The following is a 12555-nucleotide window of genomic DNA, read 5'->3' as shown; positions in this document are numbered from 1 at the left end:
ATTCATTTGTTATTCAAATTTAGGGGTGGGCATTAAACTGAACCAAACCAAACCCAATCCTACACTCCAACCATTTGGTTATGTTTCTCCTCAACCCAAATAGTTTGGTTCGGTTCGGTTTAACCAATTGTGTTTCTTAAATGAATTAATAATATTATTAAAATTATAAATATGTGATCTTACCTATTACCACTTACATTTGGTTTCTGTTTTACTTTATTTTAACTTTTCTAATAAAATTAACTAAATATAAATATAGATTTAATTATATTTTATTTTATAATTTTATTAGATTTAATTATACCTAATATTAAATATAATTAAATCTATATTTATATTTAGTTATAAATATAGATTTAAATATTTAATTATAGTTAATTATTTTGATTTTTCTAGCTTTCTAATTTTACTTGATTAAATTAACTATTATAAAACCATAATCAATTTTATTTTGTTACATTATTTGATTTTTAAATCAAATTAAAACCAAACCGAACCAAACATAAACCAACCCGAACACAAACCAAACCAAACTAATTTCTGTTGAGTTTGGTTAGAGTTTTACCAAAACCGAATAAACCGAACCAAACCAAACTCAAACCGAACCCGAACTTAAATTGAAATGCCCACCCCTATTCAAATTGAAGAACGTGAAAGTAATACTTCCTCTGTTTCACATAAAGTGTCATTTTGTATTTTTCATAGTCTTTAAAATTAAGTTTTCTTTTTCTTCCAAATATTTGAGCTTATTAATTAAAAAAATATAAATATTTTTAGTGTATTTATAAAGGATTAAAATTAAAATTACAATTTTTTCCAAAAAAAATTACATAGTTTTTTTAATTTATATGAATTATGTCAAAATGACACTTTTTGTTAAACAGAGAAGTAACAACCATAATTTAAGGTGGAATAATTTTATTTTCATTGGTTAACTCGTTATGTTAATCCAAAAACTAACTCACTGGATGATATAATCATTCCAAAGATAAATCTCGTATCACAAGATAACTTAACCAAAGGATAGTATTCTAAAACAAGAACATATGAGTAAGTGAAAATGTTGATTGATGTCCAAAGAAAAGAAAAAAGTGACAATGTTGATTGTTGCATTATATGATCCAGTTATGTTATTATATAGTTTTATATATTTTCTTATTACCAACAAAATGAAATTAGTTTCATAACTATTGAAATAAATATATTAATATTAAAGATTTATAAATTCTTATAAAAGTATACATTTTATTACTTATTAGGTTGTGTATATATATAACTCCTTCAGTTTTGTTAATTGTTTTAGAATCCATCTTTATCAGGTGTACTATCTATTGTGTCCACATAACCATATCCTATCAAAAAAAAATGTTATTCACTAAGTAGGGCATAAAGTGCAGCAACTACAAACATTATCCAAAACTTTTATATATATGAATATGATCCAATAGTTTCATTTCTCCATTGAGTTAAACTCTAGATACAGATTCGTGACTGTTTCTTTCCTCTTTCGTATTAAAAACTCCATTGATCTTTATCGTCTCCTGTTATCAACCCACCAATCTTAGATTACACAATTTACAACACTTTTTACTTCTAGTTTTTTATATACCGTGTCCCTGTTATCAACTCACCAATCTTAAATCTTTTCAATTTTCATAAGTAAAAATAAAAATAGTTTAAAATTATCACCAGGTCATAATACTCCTAATCCATAATACATTGTATGTCAGATTCTGAAAATATTACACACAAATAATAATCAATGAAACCGACTTAAAACAAACACTATCACATCTCTCTCGATCTTCTTCACACACAAACACTCTCTAAAATAAATAAAAATCTTTTCCTATAAAAATATCCTAAAAGAAGACTGCTTTGAAAGTGATTCTCTATGAAGACCCCACCACTAACAGTTTCTGGTCTGGTCTTGAAAGGATCTTATTTCCTCCCTCTCCCTTTCAGTAGTTTTAATCAGACAGGAACTCTGTGAGGTTATTGTCTGAGTAATACAAAGTATCTACATGGTTCTGTGCTAGAATATTAGCAATGGTGACTGTGACGCTATGTTCAGAGCTTGCAGCTGTCTCAACAATGGCTTTTTCTTGAAGAAGAGTATTGGGAGATGTAAGTTTTCACGACCTTTATAGAATAAGGATGCTCTCATCGATTTCCAACTCAGGTGGAACCAGAGAGTGCTCAGTGTTGTTGAGAGAGTTGAGAGTGAGCTCTTCGAGTAACTCGTCGAGAATCAGTTCACTAGTTTCAAAGCCAATGCAGTCAATGTCACATCTGATGTCTAACCAGTTTCCAGCTCTAGCCATATCTTTTCTAACTATCTGATCCAAGGCGTGAGGGAGTGGCAATGGCATGAGATGCCAGTAAACCGCTTCTTGCACTTCGTGAATGATGCTTTTGACGGTAGAGAAGACTCGGGTTCTAGGTGAAACAAACGAAGTCCATGGTGGACAACAGCATAACTCCATGAGAGCTTCATTGATGCAGTCAAAGAGGAGCTCATGGTCAGGACAAAGCTGATTTGGACAGAATGGTATATTGCTGATAAGTGCCGGTTCAAGAAGCTGGTCAGAGAATTGGGCCTTCAGATAGAGCTCTTTGAAGTCTGATTCCACTGCGTCCAAGACAGCTTTTACATACTCAAACACCAATTCTTTGTCACTTGTGACAGAATTCTCTCGGTTTATAGTTGTAGGATTTTTTTCATCGAAGTGGATACACCAAGGTTGCACCTCTGCTTCACCTGAGTTGTAAAGATGAGTCAATAATAAAGAACTAAGTACTACAATCCAAGTCTAGTAGTAGATGCTGGGATCATTTTTTCACATACCCGACTGAGATCTCATTTTTGCTGGGCTTATATCATCTTCAACGAAGAGTGGCTCAAGAACTGATATTGGGCTTGACCACTCCGGAGAATCAGTATTAGCAGATTTGCATTCCTCAGTTTTAGCTAAACAGTGAGACGGTGAGGCCACAGAGGAAGACAGTGGTGGTTGTTGGCTCTCTTCATGAGAGGTCTGTAGTAACAACGAAGCAGCAAAACCTATTTAAGTCTTCCACCATTTCAAAGTGCATACAAAAAGATATTATTATAGTGCTGGATCAAAATGACTTGCCTGTTTTGAGATTATACCGTCTCTCTGTTCATCATGAGCTTCAACTTTGGATACGTCACCATCCAGTGTAGAGCTTGTTTCCTCTGGGACTTCATCTACCTCATTTAGAATCATTACGTTATCTTCAGAACCTGGAAGATAGGCCAGTTATAAAATTAACTATTGTTTTTCAAAAACAGTGAGCCTTACTATGAGACCGAAATATTATTACCTGCAGAAGAGATTTTATCTTCGTTAGCAGTTTCATCCTCCATGTCAACAATTTTATTAGGAGCTTCACTTGCGGTTGGTTGGATAGAATCTTCAGGTTCTTTGCTTAGATTGCAGGCCTGAATATCAGCATTATCCTCTGGTTGGCTTGGATGAGTTTCTTTCTTGATGTTCACAAGATTTGTGAAATCTGCTGAAGCAGACTTTTTGTGAGTAGCTGAGCTCTTCTCCCATCTTCTTCCGGGGCTGTTTAGAGGAGACAAGTACTCAGGAAAGGAGAGTATTCTCCCTAGGCTTCTTTGAACCTGTCTGCTCGTTGACTTCGAATCAAGATCTCCATCGTTTAACATCTCAGAAAGATGTTTCTTGGCTTCTGTGTAAATGTTAGATAACCTTTTCTTTTTATCATCTTCATTATGAGATTTCTTCTGAGACGTTGAAGGCTTTGCCATCCGCTCGAGAAAGAAATGATCTTTAGTTTTCGGAAACCCTTCCCCAAACCCCCCAGCCGGCTGCTCCTTTTTGATTGCATGTTTCAGCTTCCTCTTGATCTCAGAAAGAAAGAAATGTGAACTGTTTCTCTCGTTCTGCAATTTGTTTCTCATCAGATGAGAATCAGGTGATGAACCACGGCTATTTCCTGTGTCTGGACTTGAAAAGCTTGCTGATCTTGGCTTCAAAATGAAAATACGGTCTGAAGCTTCACATTCTTCTTGTGGTGTATCCTTCTTTCTAAAAAAGCTAGACCATTTCTTTTCAGCAATAGAAGATTGTTCTGACTGCAACATGCCCAAGCTCTCTGATCCTTTCTCCCTTGGCACAAGTATCTCAGGATCTTGCAAGAGTTTGAGAAACAATTCCTCATCCGATCCCAGGATCTGAAACACTTCCATCAAATCCTTGGATGTGAGGATTTCACTATTTCCTCTGGGACGGTTCCCATGTAAAAGCTTCTGACTGATTAAAAACTTGACCAACTCCCTCAGTTTTTCTTTATAATCTTCGTCTTTCTTTGCACGGCTTGTACTTCTGCGATGAATCTCAGAATAGAACTCTTCAATCATATTATCAATGTCAACACTACTTGCAGACCTATGGTTCCTGCGTTGAACTTGAGGCTCTTCACTGTCAATTAGATGGCTAAAATTATCGCAGCTTTGCTTGCGGGTCTTGTTTTTTCTCCTCTGGTTTTTCCTTCTTCTTCCTTCGAGTTCAGAGTCTGACAACTGTCCTGCTTCAGCATTCTCCATCTGCTTCTTGATTTCCTTGTCAATGGATAACTCTTCTGCTATGAGTTTCTTTACACTTGGCTTTATAATGGTTATCGTTATATTGCGTTCTTCACCACCCTTTTAACAGTTCAAGGAACAACTAAAATTAATCCACAGGAAAAAGATAGTTAAGGATGTTTCCATGGTAAGTTTAAAAGCTTACATTGGTTTCTTGAGCATCCTTTTGGCGGCTTTTGGATCTGTCAAGCTCATTGTTCCTAGGACTTCCAGCAGCTGGAACAATCAACATAACAATTAACAAAAAGAAGTCGATCTTTCCCGAGTAATTCCAAACCAAAGATACCAGAGAGAGAGATGAGGGTTGTTACCATGTTTTTGGTCGAGAAGCAGCTTGTGAGCCAGTGGTCCATGGCGGAAGTTAAACATATTCATAAACCCCCACATGCACCCTAACTGACCCCTCTCCTGTCGAGCAGCTGCACGACGTTGTGTTTTCTTCGCCATGACTTCCTAATCTTTCTCTAACCAGATGTGTCTTAAGAAATGCTGAAGAAGAACAAAGAAAACTATAAAGCATCCAAACAAAAACTATGAGAGACAACTGTAAAATACAGAGTTTCAGAAATAGAAATTACAAATCCGGTAAATTTCTCCCTATGGATAAGTAGTAATACTTAAACAATCTAAGATCCTTGAGAAACAAACAACAAGAAACAAGGTTTAGAAAAATTTCCACAATTAGACTTACTTAACCTTTCTAAACACTGCAATGGAATTCTTAAGAAACAAATTAAAGATGAGAACTAAGAAGTAAAGGATCCTCTACCAGTTCCCCAATCCAAAGCAAACTCCTTTTACAATCTACTAATTTGCTTACTACTTGTTCAACTAATATTAGGCAAAAATTTAAGGAGAGTAAGAAGAAGAGAAAGCTTGTTTGATATAGAGAAAAGACTTATGGAGCAAATCAGATACCTTTCCCTATTGGAAAAAGACAGGAGAGGAAAGTACAAGAAAGTACCTTAGATTCTTCTCAACTCCTTAAAAATTCCAAACTTCATTGAAGGGCAACAGCGATCGTAGCTGGAATTTTCATCTGGTTTGCTGCTTACGTTTGAGCAAAGCCATCTCTATTATAAAAATAAATAAAAAAGTGTTGCAAGTTGCAGCACCAAGAAGTACTTGTCGTCAAAACTACAAGTTCCCAAAACTGTTTCTTTTGATGGCAAAGATTTTTAAGTTTTCTCCTCAACCAAGCAGCCTTTTGATCGCCGGACAAAACGGGTCAGAAGAAGAAGAAGAAAAAAATTGGGGATTTCTTTGAAGCCAAGGCGAGAGAGAAGAAGATTAAGCAAATGATAGCTTCAGAGAAATCAATTTGTCAAGTTTTTTTTTCAATTATAAAACTTGAAACAGAGGACAAAGCTTAGCGTATCTTTGATAATCCAATGTTCCAACCACATTGTTCATCTGACAACTTTTGCAGGTTTTGTCGACAGAAAGGAAAAGAACCAAGCTTTCGTAATCATACCGTCAGATCAACAAAAGGGGAAGAAACAACAACAAAAAAAGGAAAAAGCTTTTGATGATCACACGATCCAAAAAAAAAACTAAAGCTTTCAATTTCCCCGGTTGATGAACAAACAACCACCCAACGGAAGAAAACAGAGAAAAGAGGAATCACAGAATTGTTCAACTGTTCAACATTCAAATACAATTAAAAAAGGAGAAAAAAAAAGAGATATTTTTTTCTATTCTCTGTTTTTGTTGGTGTTGGTGGGCATCTTTTGACAAACAAGGAGAGGATCAAAGGGGAAAGACAAATATTAAAAAATAAATAAAAGTGTCTTCTTATCTATCAATGACCGACAGAACCATTAGTTTTCATGGAGGATTCTCAATTGAAAGAAAAAAGTGAGAGAGAGAGAGAGAGAGAGAGAAACAAGTGAAAAAGGTGGAAGCTTTATGCCAATTTGACAACCACCACAACGTCGTGGCCTTGGCTCCAAATGAAAGAAGAGCACAGTTGGAAAAAAATACACTTTCAAATTGGGCCCATAATCTTCTCTATTCCTTACTACAGGAGCAGATGAGAGAGAGAAAGAAAGAGAGAAGCTTTACATAGAAGAAAAGTATTTTGCAGAGATTTTTTCAACAGCCTTCATCATTAGCCTCACCACCGTTAAATAATTATTGATCTCTCTCTCTCTTTCTTCTCAAAGCTCTGAATTTGAGACATGGCAGTGACGAGGATTCTTGTCTCCGACCGAGATGATGATAGGCACTGCTGAGACCTAAAGCCAATGCCAAAGCCGTGTGCAGGGGTTGATTGGATTGAAAGTGAAAAGATTAGGGGTCATACTGTAACTATCAAGAGAATAGAAGGTTGAAATAGATAAATTATAAATAAATAAAATTAGTGAAAAGAAGGAAGTGGGCGCGGGCAAAGGAGGCGACGTAAATGGAGAACACGTAAGTAACATTCGAGAGAGATTACACCAACCAAATATGCGATGCGATTAAAACTTTTCATTTGACCAAGTCATTAATCTCTTAACGACGACGTTGTATTGTATGTATGTCTTGTCATTCTCCTCCTCCAAGCCAAAAACGATGTTTTAAATGTTTTTTTTTTTTGTTGTGTGACCTGTCACTTGTGCATCTGTTGATCACCACCACGAAGACGGTCGCAATTTCTGTTCAGAATCGTCTCTAATATCTCAATCTCTAATTTGAATTGCACACAAAACAATATGATCAAATAGTACGACTTAAAAGAGCTATATTAAAGTATTGAACACACAAATAGAACTTTAAGACTATTTCTTTGAATCCAATCAAACAGAGAATAAATGAAAATTAGGACTCGTATATAAAAGTTTCAGTTAAGCAAAATTGTATGTGGGGTTTGTTATTAAAGCCGAGCACTTTATCTTAGGGAAAAATGCCAAAAAAAACCCGAAGTTATTTTTATTTGGACTTTTAATACCCAATGGTTTTGGATTGGAATAAAAATACATCAAATAATAAAAACGTATCATTTAAAATCCAAAATAATAATCATTGTTATTTTCATACCCACGATTTTTCAACAAAATCAAAATTCCTATTTTACCCCGGTTATCTAATTAATTATTATTTTTTAATATTAATTTTTTTGGTTTTCTGTAAACCATATTAAACCGATAGTAAATCCCGGTTATCTATTTATTTTTGTCTTTCTTCCTCCTCTCTCTCAAAATTTCGATATCTAAGGAGAAAAAACAGAGATCTGCCTTTACACTAGTAATCATTTGAACCCAATATCTCAAGTTTCAATTTTAACAATAAGAGAAAATGCAAACAAAAATTAAGCTTTGTAATCTTCTTAGCAATGCGGTGGTTGTGCGGTGGTCGACGGATCGCTACCCAGCTTGAGATTCACGGCGCCGCTATTAATGACCCTTTGTGGAGTGTTGTTTCTCTCACCAAGAATCTGAACTCTATCAGAAACATTAGATTTGCATATGGGAATAGTTCTTCACGATTCATGATCACGCGCCGGTCGGTTACTAATGCAAATTTGTGCGTCGATCGCTCAATTCCTCGCATGGGTTTCATTACTTGTACTATTACCGACGGTGGGCTCTTCTTCTTCTTCAAAATCTCTCCTCAATTGTCAACCTTTATTAGGTCAACAGCTTGTAAACCCTAGTCGCCGCCACGTTGATCTCCTCAGAGCTATGTATTCCGTCAATGATCTCATTTCCGACGACAAGCTTTGGGTCCTTTCTTCCTCCAAAGATGTATCTCCACCCATCTATGTCTTTCTACAGTGCCGCGAAGATCTTTCTGTTTCCCATTGTCGCCGTTGCTTCAACGAAAGCAGAGTGGAGCTCGAGAGAAAATGTTCCGGTTCGGCTGGTCGAGTCTACAGTGATGAATGCTTCTTACGGTTTGATGATCGAGATTTCTCTGAGGAATTATCCAAGAAAAGCTTAAATGATTACGCAGATCTCTGTTCTTTTTCCCCTTAGATATCGAAATTTTGAGAGAGGAGGAAGAAAGACAAAAATAAATAGATAACCGGGATTTACTACCGGTTTAATATGGTTTATAGAAAACCAAAAAAAATAATATTAAAAATAATAATTAATTAGATAACCAGGGTAAAATGGGAATTTTGATTTTGTTGAAAAATCGTGGGTATGAAAATAACAATGATTATTATTTTGGATTTTAAATGACACGTTTTTATTATTTGGTGTATTTTTATTCCAATCCAAAACTATTGGGTATTAAACGTCCAAATAAAAATAACTTCGGGTTTTTTTTAGCATTTTTCCCCTTTATCTTTATGTATGGACCAACGAAAATAAATTAGCCCACATTGTCTGATTCATCGATGGCATCGCAATAGTCTAAAACCATATATCTTATATAATATGAGAAGGTTTTTTCAGCTTTTGCTAAGGAGATGACATTTGGCATCTTATCTATTTAACACGTGTCTTCTTTTGTTGTTTAGATTTAATTAACTAAATTTATTTGTACTTTGGACCTAAGTAACTATTGGCCCATAAAAAAAAACAACAAAAAAACTCTCAATATTTCCTTTTCTCTTTTTTCAATAAAAACCATTTGTAGGCCTCTACTAATTTAAAACCACCATTTATCAGTTTGTGGTTTAATCTTAGGAAAAAATGATCATAGTTTATTTTGAAATGATAAATATGAGTTTCAATCTTATGTATGATTCAGGGGCAAGAACAAATTCTAAATTATATAAAAAATTGATTTATGGGTTTCAATCTTATATAATTCATGAGCAATAAAGAATTCTAGATTATGTTAGATTGTAAGATATTTATGTGTTCTCAAAATTATCTTATCAATTCATAAATCTTACATAATATGACAACCTTCTCTTATATAATAAGAGAAGGTTTTTTCTAACTTTTACTCACATTGCAACATTTGGTATTCTCTTTTACCGACACCTGTCATCTTTTATTTCTATTTTATTATTTAACAAATTTATATCATTTTCAATTCCAAATAGTCATAGTTCTCTTCCTAATATTGGTACAATTGACATATATTTTTAAATCCACTTTTATATCTTAAATTTTTTTATCAAACAAAATCAAATTATTTTATAATAAAATCTCATATTATGTATATGATAAGAAATGTAATATTCTATAACATTTACTAATAAATAACTGATATTTGATACATCCATTTTAAACATTTTTCTTACATTTTATTTAATTTGTCCTTCATCCTTAAAGTAAAAAAACACACTATTTTATAATAAAAAAATATCATAATAAAAATCATATTTTGGATGAGAAATGAAATAGTTTAAATACATGATTATGATTAAGCCTTAATGTAATTTTATAAACCTTAATTTTCACACGTTTTAAAATCATATAATATTTTCTTTCATTGAGTAGACAATAAAGATACATGATTATGATTAAGCCTTAATGTAATTTTATAAACCTTAATTTTCACACGTTTTAAAATCATATAATATTTTCTTTCATTGAGTAGACAATAAAGTTCGTCAGTTCCATACTTCCACTAAAATCCTATTAAATTATGATATATTACACAACTATAGCATCTTCTTTCATATCAATACACATATCAACATAAAATCGATCTTGTCAAGAGCATTTCAGAATTGTTCTCATGTTCAAATCATATATATATAAGAAGATTTTCATATATGTTAGACTTTCTTGATTTTCTATCTATTTATTTCATTAGAAAATTGTAAGTGACATATTTAAAATAGTATTAATTAAATCATTAAGTTTGATTATTTCTTATATGGAAAATGTATTAAAATTTAATATTTAATATCATGTAGTGGGTTACAAATTGCTTTTACCATGCATTATCTTTAGTAACTGTTTTGTTTTCAACCTTCTGCTTTCCATAAATTGGTTAATGTTTTAGTGTGTTAAAAAACCCAATATATATGGACCTATGACTGAATTAATGTTACTAATGGGCCATATGTATTCTTCACAATTACAAAATTAGAACATGGTTAATATTGACTTCTTTATCGTCGATCAATAAACCGTGTAAGGCTAAGAGATTGGTGTATTGAAACAATATTTAGTAACGTCCCATTATCACCTTTAAATCCCAATAAATTAGTTTACATTTATACATTTATAAATTGTTTAGTCATAAATATATATTCTAATCTCTTATTTTCTTCATCTAAAATTCTGTAGAGTCCCATTAATTTAAAACCGGCAAATTGTCCTACGTACTATAGTTAGTTGCTGACTGGCTGGTTCCTTAATATGTTTTTGATGTGATTGTATTCTATTTCGTACCCAAATTATTGTCATGATTCTAGGAAAGTCTCATGTCTCTGAAACTTTTTTTCTTTAGATCAAGTAAATGAAACTGCTCATTGCACAATTCTTTTTAAAATGAAAACGGAGGATTCAAGATCTCGGACAAGGAATTGAAGTTTATGCAAGCATGTAAAGTAGTAGTCTGGACTTGTGGTTAGGGGGTGGAGAAAACCTTTACGGAATGACCAAACAATCAATTAAAAAATTTAGTTACTTTGATTTTCTCCTCTTAAGCTTTTTCCTCACAACATATTGAGTAAGGTGTAATGACATTTGTCTGTTTTAGCTCAACGAGTTCGTAAAGGTTAATTACGACATGAAGACACAATGAAGCCTACGTGCATGTACACTACGACATATTTATAAAGTCAAAGGAATCCGTAACATTTTTTCTTGACAGGGAAGAATTCTTTCCGTTCTACAATTTCACAGAGATTTTACCAGAGTTTCACGATGACATCTATCAAAAATAAACAATGCAACTTAGCCTAATTAAGATGTATCCCGGACAGAGGTGTATAATTGCTTTAGAAAACGAATTTTTTGAGTTTAAAATTCAATTATAAATTCTTTTATTTAGGCTGTTATTCTAACTAGGATATTTTTAAAGATTACTACTACGGATAGGGAGACTCAAAGCTTAAAATAGATGATCAGATCTCTAATACATGTGGAAAGAAAGACATTGAAGAAAAACCTTTTATTTACCAGGTGATTTGTAATTGACTTCAGTTAACTTGTGATATGGAACTTTAATTTCAACTTTCGCTTATGTCTTCACTTAACAACAAGACAAAAATGATGAGGATTTCCTTTAATAATGTCGAAGTGAATAAAATCACCAAAAGGTGATCTTTATTTTTAAAAAAATTCGTTTAAAGCCACTAAATAGGCTATGAAGGATTCATATCATTTTTCGTCTTTTGTTGACAGGACAAAAAATGTGCTTGTGATATTAGGGATAATTATGGTATAACAAGTATTGTACTTCCAAAAGGGATAATTATCACTTCAATTCCATATCTTTACAATGGTCATTTTTAATAGACTACTACTTATGGTTACAGTTACATCAGTGAATAAAAATAAATATTATAGCATTTTACATATTGTTAAAATACAGAAAATATAGGAAAATATTCTTTATGGAATCTCAATTTTTTTTTGGATTTTAATTAAATCTAAATAAAAATACTATTGAAGTTTGAATTCTTGGTGAATTAGAGAGTAAAGACACATGAATAAACCTTAAAATATTATTTAAAATTATTTTATTTAAATTTTCTCGAAGTTGGATAAATACTGATCGACCAATTTAATGTTTAATATCATTTTAATGTTTATAAATACATTACATAAACCATCTATTTTGTAATCACAAATTTTGCCATGAATGTATTGTAAAGTGGTTACACCGCAAAACAACACGTCCTAATTACAGAAGAGAATCAGTCTAAGCTTGTAAACATGTTGTTATTAGATAAAGTAAACATGATTAATGATATTCATTATACATGAGGATGTAGTTTTAGTTACTTAAGATACATGACTCTTCCCATAAAAATAAACCATTTTAATCAATAGAAAAAGAATCCCAATTAAAAAAAA

At 32.7% G+C, this 12555-nt stretch overlaps 1 protein-coding gene across 2 annotated transcripts; it reads right to left on the bottom strand.

The window, feature by feature from the left end:
- Positions 1-1672: 1672 nt before the first annotated feature.
- On the bottom strand, positions 1673-7123 carry LOC104711931 (uncharacterized). Of its 2 annotated transcripts, none has more exons than XM_010428712.3 (7): positions 5601-7123; positions 4948-5125; positions 4782-4852; positions 3349-4696; positions 3138-3268; positions 2849-3038; positions 1673-2761 (listed from the first exon to the last, which is right to left on the bottom strand). In XM_010428712.3, the coding sequence occupies exons 2-7, from the start codon at positions 5081-5083 to the stop codon at positions 2145-2147; spliced, it is 2493 nt and encodes an 830-aa protein (XP_010427014.1). In that variant the 5' UTR covers positions 5084-5125; positions 5601-7123; the 3' UTR covers positions 1673-2144. The 2 variants fall into 2 exon arrangements, with proteins under 2 accessions (XP_010427014.1, XP_087349673.1); XM_087493547.1 differs by lacking the exon at positions 5601-7123 and adding an exon at positions 5406-5552.
- Between the last annotated feature and the right edge of the window lie 5432 nt (positions 7124-12555).

This window comes from Camelina sativa, chromosome 2 (genome assembly GCF_030686135.1).
Source record: "Camelina sativa cultivar CO46 ecotype springtype chromosome 2, ASM3068613v1".
Taxonomy (NCBI): domain Eukaryota; kingdom Viridiplantae; phylum Streptophyta; class Magnoliopsida; order Brassicales; family Brassicaceae; genus Camelina; species Camelina sativa.
The sequence above is the reverse complement of the archived record's forward strand: the minus strand, read 5'-3'. Positions and strand labels throughout refer to the sequence as shown.